Here is a 26,117-nt window from a genome sequence, read left to right on the forward strand (position 1 = left end):
TTTTAGGTTCATATGAGTATCTGGAAGGTACTTTTCAATTAAGACAGTGACATGTATCAAAATGCTTGGATATATGAGAATGGTTATGGCATACTTTTTCTTATTTATTGGTAGATCTATTGCACATAACTGTTCAAAAGAGTGGTGGGCTGGTATTAGAGACTACACTTACTCTGATGTGTGTTAAAGATCAGTATGTTAAGGGTCCTTAACATACACCATTAAATTGTTTTATTTCTGGTATTGTGGGCTATGTCTCTGCAACATCTTTCCTCTTTTTACCCATAACCCCTCAAAGGCTCAGTGCCAGAAAGAACAAAACCGTATCTTTATTTTGTCATCATATCCTCTCTCAAATAGATCATACTTTCATTGCTCTCTTTCCAATTTGGCTTTGAGTCACTGCTGTGATTCTAGCCGTTGAACAGTCTTTCAAGGTAGCAGTTAGTATTTTGGTTGAGTAAAAATTGTTGTGAGGTTGCCATTCTTACCAATGTAGTAAGTTAGTTTTACTCATTCAGTTATTAGAGCCATGTTGTCTGAGGCATATGACAGTTGCATGTTACAGTCTTCCCTAAATATTGATACTTGAGACTCACTGGAAGTTAAATCTCAAAATTTATACTCACAGTTCTGAGATTAGAGAAACCAGTCATCTATCGAGTTTAATAAAGCCACATTTGTGCTGTTTAATATTTTAAGAGAAAACTTAAACTGTTTTAGTCTGTCTTTACTACTTTTGCCCTACCTGATTAAGTTTTGCTATTATTATGTTAATTAATAAGTTCAAAGGAAATGTTCTAATTAGTTTCTGTCATAACCGGGAACCATAATAAGAGTACTTTGGAAAGCATGATAACACCTGCTCACTAATAAATATCATTTCTTTGTCTGGCTCTTTTCCAGTCTCACTAACTGTGTCTAAATGTGTGAACCTCTTACCATCTGGGTACTTCAATTTTCCTCTAAATTTAAACAAACAAAAAGTCTTACCTGTATTCTACCTAATGCAGAGTTTTGAAAGATAATGAGAGGTCATTAAAGTGTGAGTTAAAATCTCTATTTAAAAATCATTGGCTTTACATATATACTATCTTAAAATAGTAATTTACTATTTAAAAGCCATTGTCTCTTTTAGTGTACTTCATTGCTTAGCCTAAGACCTCTATTTTTAGAATACAGCGTATTTGAAGACCATCTTTATTGTTGAATTTGACAGGTGTGGCACAAGGCCAGTGTTATGAGCCCAAAGGGAGAATTTGCAGAATATGCAGGTTGAAGGAGCCCGGGAACTGACTTTCCACGAAGTCCAGGTTATTCATGTTCATTCCCATGGATGGGAGATATGCTTAAAGTTGACCGTTGTCTTCCTTCTATACCATCTGATTCCAATCTGCACTTGTCTTTTCTAGCTTGAGACAGTCGAATGGCAGCTTAACCTTCAGATGGCTCACTCTGCTCAGGCGAAACTGAAATCTCCTCAGGCTGTATTACAGCTAGGAGTGAGCAATGAAGATTCAAAGGTAAGAAATGGTATCTCATTGAAACAGTGTATTTTGTTTACTGGGTCATGTACTTTATTGTTAGCAAGGTCTTTGCTCTCTTGGTTGAAAATTTAAATACAATCAAATAAGGATTAACAAATTAACAGCTCTTTATTTATAAGTGACAGTTTTTGATATCAGAATGATTTGTCACTTTAGTATTCATTTGAAGAAATGTCTTGCAAGGTGCCTTTCTTGCAAAAACATATCATAATGTCTCCTTTTAAATTCTGCAATAAGAAAACTTGGTAATGCCAGATACAAGATTTTAATGATTCAGATATTTGTGGATATTTCTGAGTGTTTTGTGTTTTAAGCTGCATACATATGCTAGAGGGACTATTGTTGTCTAACCAATGCCTAGATTATGAAGGTGGCATGAATTGTATTTGTATGTGTGTGTGTGTAGCACTTGTGTGCATGTGTTTAAATTCCTATTCTTGCAAAATGGAATTTTGGATTTGTTTTTTACCGCATGGTGATTTCTCCTTTAATGTTAATTTCAAGAAGCTTGAACGTGTAATCTACTTGAAAGAGTTGGCCTGGAATATTTTCTTTACTGTAGCATATAGAGAAATATATTTTAAGATATCAATAAAAGCTATTTGTTGTATTTTTATTGTAATTGATTCTCTTTCTGAGGGAGTGACTCCCCCTCCCCCCCTTAACGGAAGGAGACTTCGCCTCATGTTAAGACAAATAAAATAAAGATGAGAATGAGGTAGGAGGATCAGAGGCAGGAGAGATTACTCTGCCTGGATGTGATCAGAGGATGACGGGAGAAATGTTATTGTTTATAATGGCCATTGAAGGATGGGATTATTATTACTTCTTTGTTAGAACTTTCATTATGTGTTATATCATGCACATTTTATTAACCGTAAGAACTAGAACCAATACCTAGCCCACGTTCCATGTCTACAAAATTTTAGGCAATTGAGTTGGGTCTCACCACATATAATTAATTCACCACAGTGTTTCAAAAGTATTTCATTTCATACATTTGCAGTTAATAAATATAAATAATATGTAAAATAATATAAATTTAGTGGTTAAGAGTTGAACTGACTAGTATACTGATATATGTTGAACTGACTAGTATACTGAATTTGGTAGCAGAGTTACTTAAATCTTTATGAGTGTTAGTGTCTTCCCTTGTAAAATGGGGATAATAATAACCTGTCTCACAAGGTTTTATATGAAGAGTAGATACCCATTGTATGTAGTATTTTGTTGAATGCCTAATATTACGTAAATGCTCAAAAAAATGCAGGCTGCTTCCATCTTCATCATCATTATCATCGATAAAACTTTTTTTGGCTGCTGGATAAATAAATATCTTTGTTTTAAACTGAAGCTGACAATAAACTTTTTTCCTGATGGAGTTAATCTTTTGCCTTTCTTTGCCTTCTTTTCCCCTTTTATTTTTTGGTCATGTATTTTCATATTTAGGCTAACTGGGAATTGGGGAGGCAAAGGACAGCCTGGGAAGTCCTTCTTTTCTTTCCCTGAACTAGGGAAGGCATTCCTTTAGGTTTAGGATAATATCTGGACCTCACTGGTGTAGACTGGGACTGTTCTGAGTGAAAGCACATATATGCACCTGTGTATGTCATACATACCTACACAGATTCATATATACTCCAAGGGGGGATCCCTGGGTGGCGCAGTGGTTTGGCGCCTGCCTTTGGCCCAGGGCGCGATCCTGGGGACCCGGGATCGAATCCCATGTCGGGCTCCCAGTGCATGGAGCCTGCTTCTCCCTCTGCCTATGTCTCTGCGTCTCTCTCTCACTGTGTGCCTATCATAAAAAATATATATATATATACATACACTCCAAGGGGCTGTACACTTTCACTGTTGTATTCTCATGACTACCATATACTATGTCTGAATAGCTAAATGTAAAATATAGGTGGGATGGATACTATTTTGACCATATACTGGGTACCTTGAGTATCACAGTTTAGGCAGTGCTTGACTTCGGGATGCATGAATCCTCCTAGGTCCCTTATGTCTTCAAAATGTTTATATGGCAGTGATATTTTTAAGCAATAGGGAGGAATGAATCATGCTTCTAGTAAAAGAGTCATGTTTTTAATTCATATTATTTAGAAAATCTCTACAGATGTAAAATTCACCTCTTTGGAGATAGAGGCTTGAGTACATTTGATGTTCCTGTGCATTGCTGGTTTGAAATTTTGAATGAATGTGTGGTTATCCTTATAACTTGTAGAGCTGGGGAACCATTTTCACTGGCAAACAGATCCTTGGGAAGAAGAGTGGCAGCACACAAAAGTAAAGGGTATTTTTATTTTGTATGCAGACTTACGTGAGCCTCTGTGTATTGCCTATCTTCCCTATAGCATTGTGGGGGTTTGGCCCATTTCTTGTATCTGCTAAACAGAAGACATTTAATGAAGTGTCTGCCCCCTGTCGGCCTGGACAGACTCTTGCCATCTCCAAGTGATGTGTGTCTACACTTGACTACCACATCTCTGTTCTTTCACTGAACTGCTGCTGGGAAGCTGTACTTTTTCCTTTGTTTACATTCTCTCTCTCTCTCTCTCTCTCTCTCTCTTTTATGATCTGGTACTCTATTCTTTGTACTTGAATGAGAGTTTGGGAATTCTTGACAGGTTGGAATATTAGGTGAAAGGAACAGGAATATGGAGCATATTTTCAAAACCAAGTTTGTTAAAAGAAGGGAGAGTTTTAATTTAAAGAACGACAAAAAGCTAACACTGTTAGTTTATGATGCAAAGTATCATAGAATACAGTTGCCATATTCTGAAATTGGCATTTGTTTAAAACAGGAAGCATTAAATAAAATTATTTTAAGTGAAGATGACACAAGGCAGTTATCCTGAAAATAGATGTGCATTTGAAATAATTCTGAGAGGATTAGAGTAAGTAAAAATTATGAGAAAGACTGTTTTTGATGTTTACTTTTGAGCTGTTGAACTGAAAACTTCCTGTAATTCACTGAAGTGTGCAGTTTCTAAGAGTCTTTCTTCTTATTCACTTCCAACATACACATGAAAAGTGTAGCCTGCAGTGAAGTTTTAATTGCTATCACATTAGATAGCATTGTTGTACTGGTCTCCTTTCTCTTGGAACATTCTTATCTCAGGGCTTTCCTGTTTTGCTACTAATTTTATCATGAAAACTGGGTGATTGTAGCTTTTCCTACAGTATTTTGATATATATTCTAGTTGTTTGCAGTTAATTGTCTTAGCGTTTGTCTACTGCATTTAGCAAAGTAAGATTATCTTCCTGTTTCAAGATAACTCAAAATGAGATTTTTTTTTTTTTTTTTTGGTTTATTTCATTAGAGGGCAGTAGAGCTCTTTGCTTACCTAACCTCTGGCATTTACAGTGTTATTTGAAATAACATTCAAAATAATGTGTGAAGTCCGTAGTTGTGGGAAATGCTAAGTGTTCACATTTCTAATCGGTATATAACAATAGAGTTCTCTTGTTTCTATCAACAAAATTAATGCCTATTAATCAGATATGTACAGAACAAATAAATGAAATCATTATGATTCCATTGTTTGTTAATTTCTTTATGATTATTTGCCAAAATGAAATTTATTAAAAAGCCTTCAACACTGTTGATATTTTTGTTACATTCTGTCACTTGTATTAATTTCTTTATGAGAAAAGAGAACAAAATAATTCCCATGATAGTTGAATGGCTCTAATAACTTATATAGTATAACTAGTTCCAGGCTAATCATAGACAGTTAAAATGTCTTTGTGTAGAGAATAGCAATTTTATACTTAACAATGTTGGCATTTTTGAATAATCAAAGCACCTTAACTTTGAATATCCCAGAAACACTAAAATATTTACATTTTGCTATTGAGTGAGCATTATTGCATTTTCCCCAGTAACTTTGCAATGCCAAGACAGTTGTGTTTTGTTAGTACAGTGGTTCTAAATTTTTTTGGTACGTCTTTTAAGAAAGAATTTTTGTATTTCAATCTTGTCTTCTTTTGAAACAACTGAGACAAAATTCGCCTTGAAGAGGAACGGTCATTTATCTTGATGTTAAGTTGGATTATGCTCAGGTTGTACATGGTACTTTATGGATGGGCACTTACAATTTCGAGTGAATTTAGGACTTTCAGTACCAATTTTTTGAGTTAGAGATCTTTATTCTTTTTTCCAAAATGGATGGCAAATTCTATTGAGAGTGAAGAAAAAGTAGGGAAAGCCCTGTTAGTGCTCACTCTGTGCTAGCTACTCCTTTATTTAAAATACTTCTTTCAGGTGTGAATTCTTATTATTATCCTTATTTTGTAGACAGAGGAATGGAAACACATACATGCTAAATTATTCTCTTAGGTTGTACAACTAAAAAAATTGCAGAACTAGAAACCAGACAGTTTTACCTCAGAGCTCTGTGCTTTATTCATTGCTGTTCTTTATTTATACTGTATCTTTTGCTTATTTAATAATTTAGAAATTGATCCTATAATATGCATATATATTTGAGGGTGCTGAAAGCTGTTCTTTTTTTAAATTAATTTATTTGAGAGAGTGTGCATGTATGCATGCAGGAACAGGAAGAGCAGAGGGAGAGGGACAGAGAATCCCAGGCAGACTGTGTGCTGAGTGTGGAGCCCAACATGGTGCTCCATCCCAGTACCCTGACATCACGACCTGAGTGGAAACCGAGAGTTGGATGTTTAACCCACTGCACCATCCAGGTGCCCTGAAAGCTGTTCTAATTGTTGGTTGTTGGTTCTCCAAAAAGTGATAGAGATATGGATTCTAAATTTCCTTTTCCTTTGATTAAGTTGAAATAATTTTACACTTTAAGTCAATGTGAGATATAACTGAACACTTTTACATAGTAAGTACAGTTATATGTTCTGATGTTTAGTAGAAGCTCCATTTATTAACATACTTCACTGTAATAGCTACTTGGCATCATGATGCTGATACCTTATGAACAAAGAAATAGGCTATCTCATTACAAAGAAAACATCCTTAGATCTGCTTATGACAGATAATCTTAGTAAGAGGAAAATACGTATGTTGTTCATATATGAACTCTTGTATTAGAAATGTAAAGAATTTTGATTTCCTTAAAAGTGATGTTTGTATTGACGGATTTTGAAGGACCTTCAAATTTCTCTAAGCTACTCTGATGAGCAGGACTGCATTTTACAAATGTTGTATTTTTACAAATTTAATCCATGTAGTGAATGTATTTCAGCGTAGTCCCTTGATAATTTGAGTTAATTTTCTCTAATAGCTGTATATTTATAATGGATCTTTTGAAAATTATAGGGGGAGAAAAGTCAAAGTCAAGTAAAATTCCAAAACCCACAACACTGTTAGGTGTTGCTATAGGACACTCCAGTTGTTTTTTCTAATGGATCTCTTAGAAGTGATTTTTTAAAAATAATGATTATATTTGGCCTAGGAACAAGAATTGAGGTATTATTAGTACTGTTCAGTACTCTATATGGTTATGAGGCAATAATCTCATTCACTAATCAAATTTTTTTTTCTCATTTTGGTAAGTAGCAATTATTACCTTTTCTACAACTTGCTATCTTGTGATCTGAATAAACATTCTGCAAAGTTCTGGGCTTTTTACTCACTGATTTTGAAGAGTGATTTTATAAATTTAACTTTGCCTCCATCAACTCTGTATCAAGATACTAATTTTCATCTGTATCATTTGAGATGATTATTTAGGGTTCAGAAAATTTTGAAGACTGGTCAATGGCTTTTCTTCTCAAATGGAATGATTGATAAATATTGATTGTCTTTCTTTTTAAAAAAATTGTAGGTTTTTTCATTACTTAAGTTGTGTATGTATATTGTAGAAAACTTGAAAATTCCAGAGATATACAGGAAAACTCATAGATTTACTACCAAGATGCAGCCAGTCTATTTGATCTCTTTTATTTTGGTGTTTATTCCATGGATTATTTTGAAAGTGATCCTATGAATTCTTTGATTTTTACGTATAACTGCTTTTTTTCATGTAACTCTGTAAAATCTTTTCCATATTGCTTCATACTTACATGAATATATTTTAAATGACTGCATTGTCCTTTGGTTATGACATACTATGATTTTCTAATTGTTCCTCTATTGTCACATAATGGGTTTGTTTCCATGTTGTGATAAACATCTTTGTGTATATTGAATAGGTACTAAACAAACATTTATTGAATGACCGATTAATGAATGAATGGATGAATGAATGAAGCCTCCTTGGTATTAAGGGTTATTCCCCACGAGTGTAATTAGGAGTTGAAAGGTCGTGACCTAAAAAGAGGTCTTTTGAGTTTGATAAATGGCTTTCCATAATTATTTTGCAAATACACCTAGAAACTCAAAGTTTGCATTCAAAGAATTTAAGAGCTTCTGGAGAAAGGTTTACCATCTCAAATATAGGTTCTTTGATAACTAGTTAATTAATTACTTTGGATAATTTTGGGAGACCAGTGAAAAACTCAGGTATTTCTGTAATATTAGAGAGCCCTCTATTTTATAATTTCTGTATTCGTGAACAAATTAAATGAACATTAGTGAAAAAATTAGTGAACAAATTAAACGAACTTTTGTTATACGTTTTTTATTTTATTATAGAACATGCAGAAGCAGTTTGATCAAAAATACTCTAGCAGTTAGAGAATTATAGGAACAGCCCTTATTTGTGAGATAATTATCCAGATATTCTGGGAACAAAACCTATTTCTTTGGTTGTGTGTGTGTGTGTGTGTGTTTTAAACCTGGTTCTTTGGAATCAAATTTATTTAAGTATTCCTAAGGCTTTCTGGCTCTAGTTTTCTAATTCTTAACTTTGTTTTGTATCTTTTTTCGTTGTGATCAATTTCTCGATGATAGTGGCCTTCAGGTGTCATATTTTCTACCTAAGAGCAATACAAAATGTTTTTCCCCAATTTAGTGGAATTTATTTTTTTAGTTTTTTGGTCACTTGGACTTTCTGAAAGATCTTATGTATTCAAGTACATTGATGTGTTCAAATCATCTATGTATAGCTCCTTGATATCACAGTGAACCTCCCTGTATCTGTGTGAGAAGAGTGTTTGTGTGTATGTAAACTTTTTACATATTTCAGGTTCCCTAATGGAAACTGCATTTATCCATGAAAGGACTTTATAAGCTAAAGAAAGAAAGAAAAAAATATATATATATAGTTTTGGATGTTATCTTTGATGGGTAAAGACAAACAGAATATTTTTTTTATAAATTTATTTTTTATTGGTGTTCAGTTTGCCAACATATAGAATAACACCCAGTGCTCATCCCATCAAGTGCCCCCCTCAGTGCCCGTCACCCAGTCACACCCATCCCCCGCCCACCTCCCCTTCCACCACCCCTAGTTCAGACAAACAGAATATTGATACACAATTAGAATGTGATAGAATTGAGTGTTCATTTGGAGGAAATGATCAAAGAATCTTGGAAAAGAAAATCCGTTTAAAAAATACTCCAGAAGCTCATTTCAGCATTAAAATATCATCTCTTTACTAACATTATTTTTAAAAATTTTGTGGGATTCCAAAGTAGGGAGACAAATAATATCACCCTTATTTGTCTTTGGACAATAGCTTGGAACCTTTTTAACTTTTTATATCCAGAGGCAGTTGATAATTATAATATTCCATAGACATAATAAGAATGTGTTTAGAAATACCTTTACATTTTGTTTGATGTATTTTTATGGAATATAAATGACAATAACAGAAACTCATGGTTTAAGTAATTGAAATACAAGTGTTTGCAATGAATTAGACAACTGCACAAATAAAATGCAGTTTCATAAATTAAATAAGCAGTAGGTTTTTAAAGAGCTCAAATTCCATTCAAGAGATATTTATTAAACATTACCTGTGTAAGAGATACTAGGCAAGATACAAGTGAGATAGAAAGGTCTTATTTTCCATCATGGTCTAGCAAGCCAGTAAATAGAAGTTTAGTGACTATTACAAAAGAGGAAATATATGGAGCTCCGGAAACAGGGCAAGGAGTTTTAGAGACAGTGACAGGCAGGGGAGTTTCAGGTGAGGGAAAAAGCATATGAAAAGGATAGAGATATCTTTTGAGCCCATGGAGCATGACATAGCTGTGATATCCAGGTGGAAATGGTTGGCAATCTGGGGCTTGGGAGAAAATTATAGACTAGAAATCGAGATTTGGACATCATTGAATTTAGATTATAATTTCAGTCATGAGAATGGAGGAGATCAATCACAAATCAGAATTATTTAGAAGAAATTAAACTTATATGAAGAAGAAGAGTCACTTTTATTATATTTCTTTCAGCAAATTATTGGGCACTATTGACTGTTTCTGTGGTATTGGGGAAATAGATTTTTCTAATATGTTCACATATAAAAATCTCTTTGTAGTTTTTTTTTTTAGCTTTTCAACTGTTATGATGATCCAAAATTATGTAATCTTTAAAAAAAACTCATGTCTGTATATAAAGTTCTTTAAGGATTTAATCTGATCCTCAAATCTTGGATCACCTGCCATTTTACTTGGAAATATAATCATCCCAAGATGCCTAGTCATTGTGAGCCTATGGGCTGTTTATCTGTTTGTATGTAGCATCAGCTCCGTGTCACCAGTTTGTTTTGGTCTGTCCTTAGATGACATGTCTGAGGTTCCGAAGGCAACTGTTCAGTTAATGCACAGAGCGTAGTCGCCTTCAGTTACCTTATATAACGGAGAATGAAATTTGTAAGCAGTGGGAACATGTCATAAGTAGGGCTTCTAGATGAACAAAGGGGTAGCAGTAAGGCTGGTGAAGGAGCATTATCCGTATCTGACCACTCACCCCCGCTCCTGCTAATAGCAAAATCAAGAGACAGAATGTAATCTCATTTCCAAAAATCTTGATAACTTTTCAGAAAAGTTTTGATCTCTAATTAATGGAAGTCCCATGCTATATATACACTTTTTACGGTGTCATACTTTGTTTTTAAAACTTTTTTTGTTATCATCCAGAGTTTGTATATATAAAGTTTGCTTATACTGAAGAACTCTGCTTTTATAACATCAGTGAAACACTATGTATTTGTTATTATGGTTGTGGTTAATCAGAACTCATAATTGACAACTTACATAAATGGCATACAGATAATAATTTTGAATGAGAATTAGTATATGGCTTGCCAAATAGTACATTTATTATAAATCATTTTTTCCTGCCATAGAGCATTACGTTATAAACATCTTTCATTGTCAGTAGATACTCCGCAACACCATTTTAAATGGCTGCAGAATATTATGTTTATATGTTCCATCTTCTTATTTTTCTTTTTTTGGTAAATAGGGTTTATTTTTCTAGTAACCCTTCAGCAGTACCTTTCCTTTTGAAGCCATATTTAAACCTTTTGGTAGATACCAGCATAAGGGAAGTAGATATTAGAAATGCTGCATGTGGGCAGCCTGGGTGGCTCAGTGGTTTAGTGCCGCCTTCGGCCCAGGATGGGATCCTGGAGATCCGGGATCGAGTCCTGCGTTGGGCTCCCTGCGTGGAGCCTGCTTCTCCTTCTGCCTGTGTCTTGGCCTGCCTCTCTCTCTCTCTCTCTCACGAATAAATAAATAAAATCTTTAAAAAAAAAAAAGAAATGCTGCATGTGTTAGAATTCTAGTAACTGCAAGAGTAATGAATTTTTATTGCAGGGTAAGCTGTTTTTTCCAGGGATTGATTATCCATGTTTGGACATAGAGTTTGGAATGTCTTTTTTAAATTATACTTATTTTATTTTTTACATTTTTATTTAAGTTCCAGTTAGTTAACATACAGTGTAGTATTAGTGTCAGGTGTACAATACAGTGATTCAACACTTTCATACAACACCTGGTGTTCATTACAGGTACCCTCCTTAATCCCCATCACCTATTACCCATTCCCCCACCTACCTCCCCTCTGGTAACCATCAGTGTGTTCTCTGTAGTTAAGAGTCTGTTTTTTTGGTTTGCCTCATTTTTTTTTTCTTTAATTCTTTTTTTTTCTTAAATTCCACATATGAGTAAAATTATATGGTATTTGTCTTTCTTGATTAACTTATTTTGCTTAGCAAAATGCTCTGTAATTCCATCCATGTTGTTGCAAATGGCAAGATTTCATTCTTTTTTATGGCTAAGTAATATTCCATTGCATATGTAAACACACACACATATTGATCAGTCAGTGGATATTTGAGCTGTTTCAATATTTTGGTTATTGTGGATAATACTGCTATAAACATAAGGGTGCATGTTGGAATGTTTTTAAAGTTTGTGTGTATTTGTTAATTTATGAGGTTCTCAAAAAGGGAGAATTTGCTTGCTTCCTTCCTCTCTTCCTCTCTTCCTCTTACCTCCTCTTTCTGTCTTCTTTGTAATGGAGAAGTGCAGTTTCTTTCAGAGATAACCCATTTTATCTCAAGGAGTTCCAGCCCATCCATCTTAACAGGGTAATTTTATCCAAACTTAAAATGCTACCACTTCCTTAGTAAGGATAATGTAATAAATACTCCAAAATAACCCTTTTGTAATTCTCAAGCAGTAAAAGAAAAGAGTCATTCAGATACAACTTTATTTATGAAATGAGTAAAGGCTTATGGAATTTTCTAGCAAAAACGAGATCTTGGATTTGGCAACTGATTGGTAGTTATGATATCAAAAATGCAAACAGCAAAAGAAGATAAATTGGACTTCATCAAAATTAAAAACTTTTGTGCATCAATGATAGTATGAAGAGAATGAAAAGATAACCTGGAGAATGGGAGAAAATATTTGCACATCATGTATCTATCTAAGAGATCTGTATCTAAAGTATTTGAAGAACTCCTGCAGTTCAACAACAAAAAGACAACTCAAATTAAAAATGGACAAAGAACTTGGATACACATTTTTCCAAAGAAGATGTACAAATGGCCACCAAGCATATGAAAATATACTCAACATCATTAGTCATTAGGCAAATCAAAACTACAGTGAGATACCACCGTATATTCATTGTGGCTATAATTACAAAGAGAAAAGGAAGGAAGGAGGAGAAAGAAAGAACATCAGTGTGGGTAAGGATGGGGAGATACTGGGACCCTTGTAATTGCTGGTGGGATTGAGCTATAGTAGAAAATACTTTGTTAGTTCCTCAGAAAGTCAAACATAGAATTATCATATGAGTCCACAACTCCAGTCCTAGATATACCCAGAAGGACTCAAGTAAGGACATGTACATGCATGTTGACATCAATACTAGTCACAGTAGCCAAAAGGTCCCAAATGCCCATCAGTGGATGAATGAATAAACAATGTGTGGTGTATATGTGCAATGGGATACTAATGAGCCATAAGAAGGAACAAAGTACTGATACATGCTACAGTGTAGATGAACCTCAAAGACATTTGCTTAGTAAAAGAAACCAGACATAAAAGGTCACATATTGTGTGATTCCATTTATTAAATATACAAGTTAGGCAAATCCATAGAAACAACAAGCAGATAGCAGTTGCCAGGGCCTAGGGGGAAGGAATGTGGAGGAATGACAGCCTAAAGGTTTTGAGTTTGCTTTTGGGGTGATGAAATGTTCTGGAATTAGAACATTAGTTGTATAACACTGTGAATGCATTAGGAGCCACTGAATTGTATTAAAACAGTAAATTTGAGAGAGAGAGAGATCAAGAAAGAGAATAAAGGAAACCAACTTTAAGGACATTTCTTTTTAAGATTTATTTATTAAGATTATTTAAGAGAGGGATCCCTGGGTGGCGCAGTGGTTTGGCGCCCGCCTTTGGCCCAGGGCGTGATCCTGGAGACCCGGGATCGAATCCCACGTCGGGCTCCCGGCGCATGGAGCCTGCTTCTCCCTCTGCCTGTGTTTCTGCCTCTCTCACTCTCTCTCTCTCTGTGACTATCATAAATAAATAAAAACTTTAAAAAAAAAAAAAAGATTATTTAAGAGAGAGTGAGTAAGAGAGAGCAAGCTGGAGAAGGGGCACAGGAAGAGAGAGAGAATCTCAAGCAGACTCCCCAGTGAGCCCATCACCAGGTTCAGTCTCACAACCCTGAGATCATGACCTGACCCAAAACCAAGAGCCAGACACTTAACCAACTGAGCCACCCAGCCACTCTTAGACTTTAGGAATATTTCAACCTTCTGAGTTTATTGATGAGAAAACTCATGCCCAGTGAAGTTAAATAATTGGTCAGTTGATTACTAGTCTGACAGAATGAAGGGGACAGTGGATTAAAAGTGACAAACTGAGTTTAAATTCTTAGAATGTGGGCAAGAATCTGAATCTTTTTTTTTTTTTTTTTTTTTTGTAGCAAATTTCCCAATTTGAAAATGTGGCTGGTAATACCTGTCTGTTAGGATTATTTTTTAGAATTAATTGAAATAAGGTCAGCAAAATGCCTGTTAGAATGAGCCTCACATAGTAAGGTACTTAATATACACTGAATTTGAATTTGCAATTCTGTAGTTTAACCTTTTGTTAAACTATAACATAAGTTATCCTGGAAAATATTTTTAGGAATATATTATGTTGGAAGATTGTTGAGTACTGGCTTGATAGCTTGTATAATAGTCTGCTCTTTAAAAAATATTGTTCGGTATTACACCATATTCTAGTTTGTAACCGCTGAGATTGAATTGTCTGTAGCCATCATTTTTAACAAATCACTGTTCCTTTTCTCTTAATTAGTAGAAAGGATTCCCAAATGAATGTAGAGGAAGAATACAACTTCCGTAATTGCTAATATTGCCGTGTAGGCTACTTGAACTCCCTGTGGGATTTTTTTTCACCCACAGTGACCTTTCATAGAGTATGTGCTCTGAAAGAACAAGTCCACAGGGGTAGCATGGCACTGTGCCAATTATCAATGTAATTTTCTATGATGTTAAATCATCTTTGCTTTTATTTGACCATTCTCAATGACAATACTTCATATTTACTTAATAGCTTTCAGCTACAGGGCTCAAAACTCTTTGCAAATATTGAGCCTCAAAACACTCCTTTGAGGCAGGCATACTGTAATTATCCTTTTGGGCTAAGAGAGGAGGAGGATGGTATCATGTAGTTGTTAATGCTCTAATGAGAAAAGAAATAGTCTATGAAAAATAAGTTGCTAGTTATAGGATGGTTTTGTTTTAAAATGAGAAACCTGAAGTTTTTCTGCCTCATGTAGATGATATTTAAGATTTTCATCCCCATTGCAATTTGGCATTTTCTACTTTCAACTGACTGTAAGGTATATAGACTTCTTTTGATTCTAAAGTACAAGAAAATAAGAAAATTGTAAACATGTACCTAAAGTAGTTTGATTGAACTATGTAAATTTGTCAATCCTTTGTGCTCTCGACAGATGAGTAGAATAATTAATGTATTTCATTTTTTTAAGATTTTGTTTATCTATTTGAGAGAGAGAGTGAGTGCGAGCAAGCAAGGGGAGGCACAGAACGGGAGGGAGAAAGAATCTGTTGCAGATTCCTGAGCACAGAGCCCCATATGGGGTTCAGTCTTATGACCCTCAGATCAGCAAATCAGATGCCCAACTGACTGAGCCACTCAGGCGCCCTTATATATGTCTTAGCTTTGACAATGACTCAAATGACTACTATTAGTCAGTTCTAAGTTACATAATAGTCACCTCCTCAGATATTTTAGGTTGGCATGGTAGTGACTATTTAATAATACTGCTGCCACATAAATGCATTTATGCTTCTCTTTGATGATGCATTTTATGAACAAAGTACTACCTAATCATATATCTTTTAGCTGTTTGTTTCTTGAATGGTGACCTTTGGAGATGGAGAGATTACCCTATAAGTTAAGATACAGAACAAGTTTAAAAATACAGTTGAAAAATGTGGCCTAATTAGTAGTAATCCCTTAAAAAAGATGAAACATTTCTCATAAAGAAATTTAGTTTATGTTAGAAGCAAAACCCTGAGTTGCCTTGTGTCAGTTAACATGGGTCAGGGCCAATTTGGAGGCCCAAGGGACATCTAATTTCTTCATAATAGTATCTAAAATATGCAGGTGGCTGACCTACATCGTCATCCCTTCTGGAATTATCTCTTGCTGAATTTGAGTCAGCCTGGGTTGGGGGAGCCAATCCAAGCCGAATCTCTGTATCTGTGGCGCACAGACGAGTGACCACTACCCTGATCCCATCACATTTAGTCAAGAGGATGACGGTAGTAGATAACATTTCTTGACCACTTAATATCTGCCAGGTATTATTCTTTATGCTTTTATGCTTTGTCTCATTGGATCCTTGAAGTTAATAAACCATGAGTCACTTTTAATTATTTGCCCAGGAAGACTGAAAATAATTTACAATTTAATAAAGTAGCCACTGTGCTTCCATAATGATTACTTTGCCACCTGTCTTTAGTGAGGTCCAAGACCACTGCCTATTCTCACAATCTTTATGCTCTTAAACATTTGTTTTGAGAGCCACAAAAATCTCCGGAGGGTAGGTGATTTATTTCCATTTGCTGTGTCCTGTTCTTTCCTGGTGAGGCCGTCTGGGTGGTAAAGTACGTACAGTACTAGAGAATCTGAGAGTTTCTGGTAGGAAAACAGTCCTTACTGACTTGTTCTTAGAGCATCGCTCCTCAAATGAAGTGCAAGTAGGTAACAGGCCAGCTGAGGTACCATGTGAGGCCTCAGGGCCCCTGGCAGCCATGCCCTGTCTGGGGAGGTGGGGTGTCTAATGTTCCCAGCCAATCACCCAGCCTCAAGCTGACTTGTTGGCTCACCACACAGTCAAGTATGAACATAACCATTTATTCAGTACCAGGATGGCAGTTAGGCTCAGGAAACATAATAATTCCCCTTGAAATTTGTAAGAAGTAGCAATCATATTTTATCTTTTTATTAACCTAATTCTCACCTATTGTCTAATTGCTAGGGGGAAATTAAATTTAGACCTTCAAATTTGTATCTAGCAGCTTATTGTTAGTGATCTCAGAAGTTAGCAGTAGTGATTTGTGTAAAAGTAGAACATTTCCTGACTGGTATGGCTGCTTGCTGATTGGATTGACAGAGGGCAAGCCTGACCTATTTTCAGAGGGTGCTTTTTACCTCCATTATTCTTTTGGGAGCAGTTTGGTTTTTACAAGTAGTTTTAGGTAGTTTTTGAGGCTCTGAAATAAAAATTCTTTCACCCAGTCGACTTCCTTTACACTGATTAACATCCACTAAGTGGTTCATGTGGCAAGTCAACCCAAATCAACTTCAACGTGGATTCAGAAACCACCAGTCTCATTTCTGCCAGTCTCCCCCACAAAACTTGTCTCCTTTTTGCACATTAATGTTAAAAAGAATGGTGGCCACTTTTTTTTTCTTTTACATACAGTGGCACCTCACCTTAGGGAGAGACGGGTTTTAGAGTCTCATGGCCATGCAGCTGGTGATGATCTTATAGAGACCGGACTATTCTCAGGCAAAGGGAGTCCCTTAGGAATGCGTCATGTTGGATACCAGCATCACGTTCCTAAATAGGTCCGTGTCTGCCATCTTACTGTTCTTTGGGAGTTTGTTGAACAGTGTGCTGGTTCTTTAACTTGTTAAGTACAGTTCATGTATGTCTTTTAGCGCGGTTAGCCCACATCTGCGTTCAATGATGGAGGATGCTGAAATTCGACATTTTCTAGGCTCATTCAGGGACATGGTGGGTCTAAATTACCTGCATTATTTAATTCTGTCTCTCTCTGCAAAGTGTGTAGGTGAAGTCATATAAGTGAATCATAGTTGAATTCACATAATTACAATATCATGTCACTCCCCTGTATTACCTGATGACTTGTGCTGTACATGCTTCGTCTCGCACATGCCTCACTTCTCTATGCCTTCAGAGTTGTCAGGTTCTTCTTTCTTAGAATTTAGAAGTACTGCTGTGTTCATTAAGAAAGTCTCCTGCCTATTACCAGCCTCCTGCTGATTTATAGGATTAGAGTCTGTTAGGAGAGAGAAAAGGTTCTTAAATAGAAGCTCACTGGTATTCTGTATTTGTTAGCTAAATATATTCTTAGGAAATCTTGCAGGTAAATATTCTGTGTGCCCAGTGAAAAAGGGAGGGGATGAGATAATGAAGGTGATAGTTGCTAATTTTTAAACTGACAGGGAAAAGTGTGAGTATATTGACCTAATAAGTGCCAGTTTGAAGAATTCTAATATGATTCTCTGTTTTCTTCTAAATATATTGAGCTGGGTTCTATTGCTACCAGCTAAGTAATTTTAATTGGATTTAGATTCAGATAGGACTATCCTCCATGGTTTTCACTCTTGTAGACTCGACTTCTGCCACTTTGTACAGTAGGGGTTTGCCTTAATTTATGTTAGCAACATTAATCACCTATTTATTTTTCTTTTTTTTTTTAAAAAAAGATTTTATTTATTTATTCGAGGGAGAGAGAGAGAGAGAGAGAGAGAGGGAGAGAAGCAGGCTCCATTCTTGATCCTGGGTCTCCAGGATCAGGCCCTGGGCTGAAGGCAGCGCTAAACCACTGAGCCACCTGGGCTGCCCTTTATTTTTATTTTTATTTTTATTTTTATTTTTATTTTTATTTTTATTTTTATTTTATTTAATTTTAATTTTAATTTTATTTTATTTTTATTTTCTAGGCCATTAAAACATATCACATTCATTAGTATAAGAGGAATTCTAAAACTCAATTATCCTAACAAATTAGGACCTGAAAAATTTGAGAGCAACTGTTACATTTAACTTATTATATTTTATTTTATTTTTTATTTTTTTTTTTTTAATTTTTATTTATTTATGATAGTTACAGAGAGAGAGAGAGGCAGAGACACAGGCAGAGGGAGAAGCAGGCTCCACGCACCGGGAGCCCGACGTGGGATTCGATCCCGGGTCTCCAGGATCGTGCCCTGGGCCAAAGGCAGGCGCCAAACCGCTGCGCCACCCAGGGATCCCCAACTTATTATATTTTAAAAGGTCTGGTTGAAGATTACTATTTGTGGGTGTTTTTTGTTTTGTCCTCCTTCCCCTGCAAGGTCAATATTGTTGAAGAAAGGGTTTAGAATTTGTTACTAACTAGCTGTGTGTCATGGAACCAAAGCATTTCACCTCCCTCATCTTGGTGCTTTCCTGTCCAAAATAAAGGGCTTGAGTTCAGTGATTTCTCCCATCCAGGTCATAAAGAACTCCATATTAGATCTGACAGAGTAAGGTGAATGATTTTGAAGGTGGCATTGATATGCAGTGAAAACAACACAGGCTTCAGAATCACACTGTTAGCCTTCCAGGAAGGAAGTAGCTGAAGAATCTCAATCAGGTTACTTACCTATTTGAGGCTCAAATTCTAATCTGAAAATTTGGACAATAATAGCGGCCTAACAAGGTTTGTCTGAGAATTAAATATGATAGGAAATGTAAAAGTGTCTATTACAGTACAGTTCATGGGTATCTTTATCCTTTAAAGAGAAGGTTGGGACAAGATAATTTAAATACTCCACTCTTCATAAGGCTAATACTGAGTTTTGTCAAAAGTGGAGCTGGCTGTGAAAGTAGAAGGCACAAAGAAGATTTCTTTGAATTTGTAAATATCCTCTCTAATATCTTGAGGATAGATTGCTATTTGACAGCAATTGGAAGAAAATATAAGGGAAGTTTAGGTCTGTCATAAGACCTTACTGAATTTTTATCTTCGGTGCTAGTCACCTTCTTTTCTTTTCCTGAAGCATTTGAACTTAAATTAGAAATGAATACTAAGTAAACATTAGGCAAAAAGCTGGATCCAATTCTATTGCTTTTTGAATGACTCTGGGCTAATCACAGCTACGTACATCTTTAGAGATAATGTCAAATTTAGGCCTACTAGAATATATGCAATATTTTGAATATTTAAAGGAAAGTCATTTTATGTTTAGACATACAAAATCAAAGAATATGTACCATCAGAACATTTTGGAGAAAATGGCTCACTCATACAGATAGATAATAAAAGTGTATAAATTTGTCAACATTTTCTGTTAGTACCTCATTGGTAGATAATCTTAATACAGTAGACTCTCTTTTGAATTTATGACTTTATAGTTGGTATCTTTTAAAAATTGATGGATATTTCATTATAATCTGGCTTGCACATAGCCTTGATCTGAGTATATTGGGTAAGTATCAAGTACTTTATATACTGATTTGTTAAATACATTGATAGATTATAATAGTGGTGTTTGAACTTAGGCTTTGTTTTGTTGTCTTCTGTTAGGATTGCAAAATGTTAACTTTTACCACTGGAGTTGGGTAACCATTTGGGCTTATTACTGTATTAGCTGTGTGACTTTTATGTAGAAAAAGTGAGATTCTACAATGAAAAAATTTGACTATATAAAAAGCTGTATGCTTAAGATAAAAGCCTATCCCTTTGCTTACAACAAAGGAGAGAATCTAACTTTGAACATTTGATAAACTCAGGACTTTGGCAAGAGGTATGAATATACCTGTTCAATTTTAAAATAAGTTAGAAGCAGGTAAGAGTATAAATTATTATGGAAAAGTGTATATAAGATAAAAATTAGGGATATTATAGGCATTCTAATTTCACATTTGTAATAAAGTTATGAAAAGTTAAATGAAGTGTCTTCAAATTTTAAATTTCTAACCAGAAAAAAGTTGTTTTCTATGAATACTACTTTAAAAAAAATAGTCACTGACTTGGTTCTTAAATATTTAGACTAAGTCCTGTAGAAATTTCATCTGAAATGGTTTTAGCAGCATGCAGTATTTATAATTGTAATATAAAATAAGCATGGTGTTTGGATCTTCAAAAACTGGTTCATGAAATTTGCTTAATGCAATTTCCCCAAATGTTTAAGTGACCTTGAGAATTTTTTTCTTTTTAAAAATTTTTTATTTTTTAAAGAGTTCTTTATTTATTTTTAAAATTTATTCATGAGAGACACAGAAAGAGAGAGAGGCAGAGACACAGGCAGAGGGAGAAGCAGGCTCCCTGCAGGGAGCCTGATGTGGGACTCAATCCCTGGGACCCTGGGATCACGCCCTGAGCCAAAGGCAGCAGCTCAACTGCTGAGCCACCCAGGTGTCCCTAAAAATTTTTATTTTAATTCCAGGTAATTAACAGACAGTGTTATATTAGTTTCAGGTATACAATATAGTAATTCAACACTTCCATATATCACCTTATGCTCACAATGATAAGTGCACTCCTTCATCCCTAAGAATTTTTTTTTTTTTAAACAGTATCAGTCACAATGGTGTCCTGTCAAAGAAGTTTAAGTTAAACTGAAGCTAATTTAAAATTACTTAAGATTGGTGCTTGGTCAGGAGGAATTGTTTCACCTGGCATTTCCCTTGGTTAAAAATCACCTAAGCAAAGAAGTAGATTTAAAAAATATTGGTGAGCTTGCTTTCATTCAAGCCAAGAAAGTATAACAAATTATAACAAATTCTGTTGTTGATATAAATAAAATATTTAAACTTAATGTTTTGAGTTTCAGTTTTTCAGTTAATGTTTTGGAAAAATATTAACCATTAAAGTATGCTTTCAAATATATGAATGGTGTACACAATTTTTTGCCTCAGGTTCTAAGCACTCATAAGAACTTTACAGTAGTATACTGCTGGTTCCCCTTTCCTAGACTTTTGCTATTGTTGCCATATATTTTTCTTACACATTTCATAAGCCTCACACTATGTGATTATTTTTGTTTAAACACATCATTATCTTTTAAAGAAATTTAAGGTCTCAAGTCAGTTGACCTAAGACAGGGAGATTATTGGGGTGGCCCTGACCCATTCAGGTATGCTTTTTAAATGCTTTTAAACAGTTTTCACTGTCTAATGGCAGAAGAAATCAGCAAGATTCACAGCCAGAGACTCCACATTCAATGTTTCCGATTTGAAGATGGAGAATTGGTGAGACAGAATGAGGGCAGTCCCTAGGAGGAAACATGTTCTCTGGTAGACAGCAAGGAAACAGGGAACACAGACCATTAGCTGCAAGAACTAAATTCTGCACCAACCTGAGTGAGCTTGGAAGTGGATGCTTCCCCAGAACCTCCAGATAGAGCCCCACCTGAATGACACCTGATGATAATACCTTCGTGAGACTCAAACCAGAGAGGCTAGCCATGCCTGTCTGAAATTCTGACCTACAGAACGGTGACCTAATAATTGGATGTTGTTTTAAGCCACTATGTTTCTAGTAGTTATATAGCAATAAAAATTAATACACCTTGTGAGACCTTTTACCAGTCTGAACACTTCCCTGAGGCTCTGTGTTAGCTCCCTCTGAAATCTCAGCATAGGATCTTCCAGTCCCACTCTAGATTTTATCTTTACCTGGAAGCCATTACGTTCTTTGAGAATCTTTTTATCACCTGGAGGTGCTTATTAGGTCACAAGGCTTTATTTAACCCGGTGCTTCCTTGCCCCTTTAGAATTAATGGTATATTCTTTAGCTTTCCTCTCATATGTTATCATATGCAGTGAGAATGTACATTAGGAATATTTCGTCTTCTCAAGTTTTCTGCCAACAACAGTATTTCTAAACTTTCTCCCAAAATAAAACAAGGATCCTGCAACCACTGATAGGTCCATGAGGCTTCCACTAACCCTCTCCTCAGTGCCCTTTGGCTTTAATGTTCTCCACCTCGTTTTCATGCCAATGGCCACTAAATTCCTCAGGTGAGCATCCTAATTCAGAAATACAGGCATTTCTGTTGGCCAGCCCCAGAAGTCAGTAGTACCATTTCTGTTGTCCCCTATTGGTTGAAGCAATCACAAAGGTCTGCCAGGTTCATGGAGGAGTGATACCGGCCCCACTTCTATATGGGATAAATCTTTTTTTAAGATTTTATTTATTTATTCATGAGAGACACACAGAGGCAGAGACATAGGGCAGAGACATAGGCAGAGGGAGAAGCAGGCTCTCTATAGGGAGCCTGATGTGTGACTCGATCCCAGGACACCAGGATCATGACTTAAGCCAAAGGCAGACGCTCAACCACTGAGCCACCCAGGTGCCTTACGGGACAAGTCTTAAAGTCATGTTGTAAGAGAGGGATGAGATACTGTGTCTATATTTGGAGAATTAAATACACTACAGATCTCAGTATGTTAACTTGTATATTAAAATTGCATTTTGTCTGCTTTCTAATGCTCTTTCAAAATAAAATGGTACTAATCTTCTGGCCCATTTCACAATTACAGATTCATAGGAACATGTAAAGTTTTGTTTATAATAGTCCTATAGTATATCCACTACTAACATCAGCCAACTGGTACGTTCTGAATTTAATTAAAGTTATTAGGTGCCAGTTCAAGCAGAATTTTTTTTCTTGTTTAATGACTTTAAAATTTTAAAGAAAAGTATTCTCTTAACTGAATCTGTCTGTAACTCTCTTATTTGTTTTATAGTGGTGCCTTTTTTTTAAAGAAAGCTCTAATGGAAACTAGGTAATATATTATTATTCTGTGCTATCCATGTCTCTTATCATATAGGTCAAGCTGATAGTATGGAGCCTTGAGGAAGTCTCAAGGGATACAAGAGAGCCTTGTATCTTGTGGAGTCTCTCATCTCTGGTCTTTGCCTCACACGGAGGCCTCCTGCTTTTAGCTATTCTGGCATGAGGAGAGACTCTTTCTCAAGTGTTTCTCCTCATGTAATATTCCATACGGAACTTAACTTACGAGGAGCAACTAGATAAATATCAGGATTTTCTGAATGGCTGTGGAACACACAACTCAGTAAACTATTACTGAAAGCAAGTTGTGTTCCTGTTGAGATGCACTCACAGTTCATGTCATAATATAGTATCCACTAGATTTTATAAGAATGGCGCAAACGCGGGCAATCCTTTTTACCCCTTCTACTCTTAAACAGGCTGACACAATAAATCAGCGTTGCTTTGATTACATGTATCCAATAAAATCTCAGCAGATCATCTCCTTTTAAAAAATAAATCTCTTCTGTGGTGCTCGTGAACTGGGCACCTGCTTAGTTCTGTGGCTCCCGTAGTCTGACCTGTAGTGTGACTTACATCTCTCACACCTGTCAAATTATGTATATTCAGAAGAATGCATGAAACACAGATGTACAGTTAATCACAGAGCTAACATCTGTGTAACTACCACCCAGAGCAGGGTATAAAATATTGCCAGCCTGCCAGAAGTCTCCTTAGCTTCTTCTAAATAAATTCCCCTGCCTTCCTCTCCCATGCACTCACCCTTCTCTGGTAACATTTTCCTATTTCTCATGATAATTTTATCCCCTAACCATGTATCTCCAAACACCAATTTGGCTTTGACGGTTTTATTTTTGACCATATTTCATAAAAATCATACTGATTATGTTCTTTTGTTTCTGGCTTCTTCGACATTATGTTTGTGATATTCATCCTTGTCATGTAGAACTGTAGTCTATTTGTTTGCAGTGTTGTATAGTGTTTTATTATATGAACAAATGACATTTTACTTATTCTTTATACTGTTGATGGGCATTTGGATTGTTTCCAGTTTTTAGCTAATATATATACTGTCGCTGTGGATATTCTTGTACATTGCCTCATGTTACATAGGATCACCCATTCCTTTTGAGTTTCTGCTTTGTGAGTGGACTTGCTGGGCTTTATGATATGCCCAAAGCCACAGTGAAAATTCTTTCTGAGGCATGCCTCTTTCGATAGACTTCTTTTGGATGTGTCAGACTTCCGTGAGACAACTCTTTGAGAACTGGGAGGCTTTTGATTTAGCTGAGAGGGCCTAGTAAGCCCCTCCATAGTCCATTTAGGGCATTAACAAAAGGTTTTACATCTACTCACCTGATTTGATCTACAGTCCTAGATAGTATTGTGTTGGAGAATGTTTGCCAGCTGAGAGACTGGAGATGAGAAGTTACTGTATTTTTCAACCCAGCAAATCCTGGCCCATCTTTATTCCTCCTAAATTTTCCTTGTAAAGGGATTACTTTTTTCTTTGGTTCATCCCTTTCTTGCCATTATTACCTTATCATGTGTGGCTAGGAACAATGAGGTGACTTTCCACATTTGCCTAGAGATCTTAGGCAAATCCAAATCAAATGTTCATTAAGTAACTTCTTAACCTTCTGAGTATTATATAGGTAACATACTTTTACCATTTTTTTTTTTTTTGCTACATACACAGGCTCCTAAATTTTTTAGCCTCTGATGAAAATTTTCTTACTGTTTTCCAGTTTTTCTTACAGTTTGTGCACCATTTTTCAAGCCTTAGGCCACTTTTTGGTTCCAAAGCCAGTATTACATATATACTATATGTATATAATTACATATAATTATAGGTATAATTATGGCAATACTTTACTGTGGGTACTGTTTGCCATTGCTTTATAACAAACCACTTCAAAATTCAGTGGTTTAGAATGCTAACCATTTATTATTGTTCATGAGTCTGTGAGTGGGCAAGATAGTTTGCTCTCTGGGCTTGGCTGATCCCAGCTGGCCTTGCTCATGTGTGGGTGGTTTGCTGGGGGTAGGCTAGTTTAGGACGGCTTCCTTCGTTGCGGTGATGGGGGTGCTTGGGCTTCATGTCTTTCGTCATTGAGTGGCTGAGCCTGGGCTTGTTCACTTGGTTCAGAGGGAACGTGAAATGACACCAGGCTTCTTGAGACATAGGTGCAGAACTGGCTCCCTGTTGTTGACTTCACATTCTATTGGCCAAAGTAGAGTCAAAAATAGGGAAATAGACTCTATTTATGGAAGATGCTACAGAATCACATTTCAGAGGTAATGTCTATAACAAGGGGTGAAGAATTGGAGTCATTTTCACCATCTGCTTTAAAGTATGTGTATATTTAATTTTAAAGTAGTTGTATGGAATACACTTACACCAACAGTGTATCAGCATGCTTGTTTGGCGTCGTTACCAGAACGTGGTAAGAAGTCTTTTTAGTTTTAGACTTTTTGGTAAATGTAGCTTTTACTTTATTGTGGCTTAAATATTTATTTTGTAAATTGCTAATAAGATGGCTCATCTTTACCCCCTCCTGCACCTTTTTTTAATTACTCATTTGAATGTCTGCCTCTATTAAGGAGGAAAGGAGGAATGCCTCCAAAGGCTGGGTTTACTTCCCTGGACTGCTTTGGGATCCTGAACAAAAATCGCTACTTTGTTGTCAGCTCTCTAGTGCTTTCATGCAAATGTTTTTGAATTTTTGTTTTTGGATTTTTGTCACGTTTTTCTATTTAATCCTTAGTGGGAGAGTTTGGTCTTAGTCTCCCATTCTTGGAAGTAGATAATTCATTCCTATCTTTGTAGTTTGACTTTCATGAATCTGACAGATTTGGGCATGTGCATCTAAAGCTTTAAGAATTAATCTACATTATAGAAAAACTTTGTAAATGAAGTGCCATTTGTCTTGCAAGCAATTATTTTTTCCCCAGGTCTGGCTAATTTGTTGGCAAACAATTTAGTTGTGCTTTGACATGTAACAGGTGCTAACATCTTTTGCAGTCTTGTCCCCAGGACTAGAGGGTCTAGGTCACATGTTCATTAATTAAGTCCAGGAAATTTTATTTCTCCTGTGGCTAATCATTTATACTTG

General features: G+C 35.8%; 1 protein-coding gene and 1 long non-coding RNA gene across 5 annotated transcripts in view; one reads left to right on the plus strand and one right to left on the minus strand.

Moving 5' to 3' along the window:
• The window catches only part of LOC140641183 (uncharacterized), a 50,950-nt gene extending 29,190 nt beyond the window's left edge, over positions 1-21,760 (minus strand). The window contains exons 1-2 of the long non-coding RNA XR_012037697.1: positions 21,559-21,760; positions 17,349-17,510 (exon numbers count right to left, since the gene is read on the minus strand). This is a non-coding gene — a long non-coding RNA (uncharacterized lncRNA). The remainder of the gene's footprint in view (positions 1-17,348; positions 17,511-21,558) is intronic.
• The window catches only part of COMMD10 (COMM domain containing 10), a 182,432-nt gene that overhangs the window by 31,071 nt on the left and 125,244 nt on the right, over positions 1-26,117 (plus strand). For all 4 annotated transcript variants that reach the window (XR_012037696.1, XM_072840614.1, XM_072840616.1 and 1 more), the window contains one exon: positions 1,413-1,523. Coding sequence is in view for 3 of the 4 variants with exons in the window: in XM_072840614.1 (XP_072696715.1) it covers positions 1,413-1,523 (111 nt within the window). In the remaining variant the exon portion in view is untranslated. The remainder of the gene's footprint in view (positions 1-1,412; positions 1,524-26,117) is intronic.

Source organism: Canis lupus, chromosome 10, assembly GCF_048164855.1.
Source record: "Canis lupus baileyi chromosome 10, mCanLup2.hap1, whole genome shotgun sequence".
NCBI lineage: Eukaryota > Metazoa > Chordata > Mammalia > Carnivora > Canidae > Canis > Canis lupus.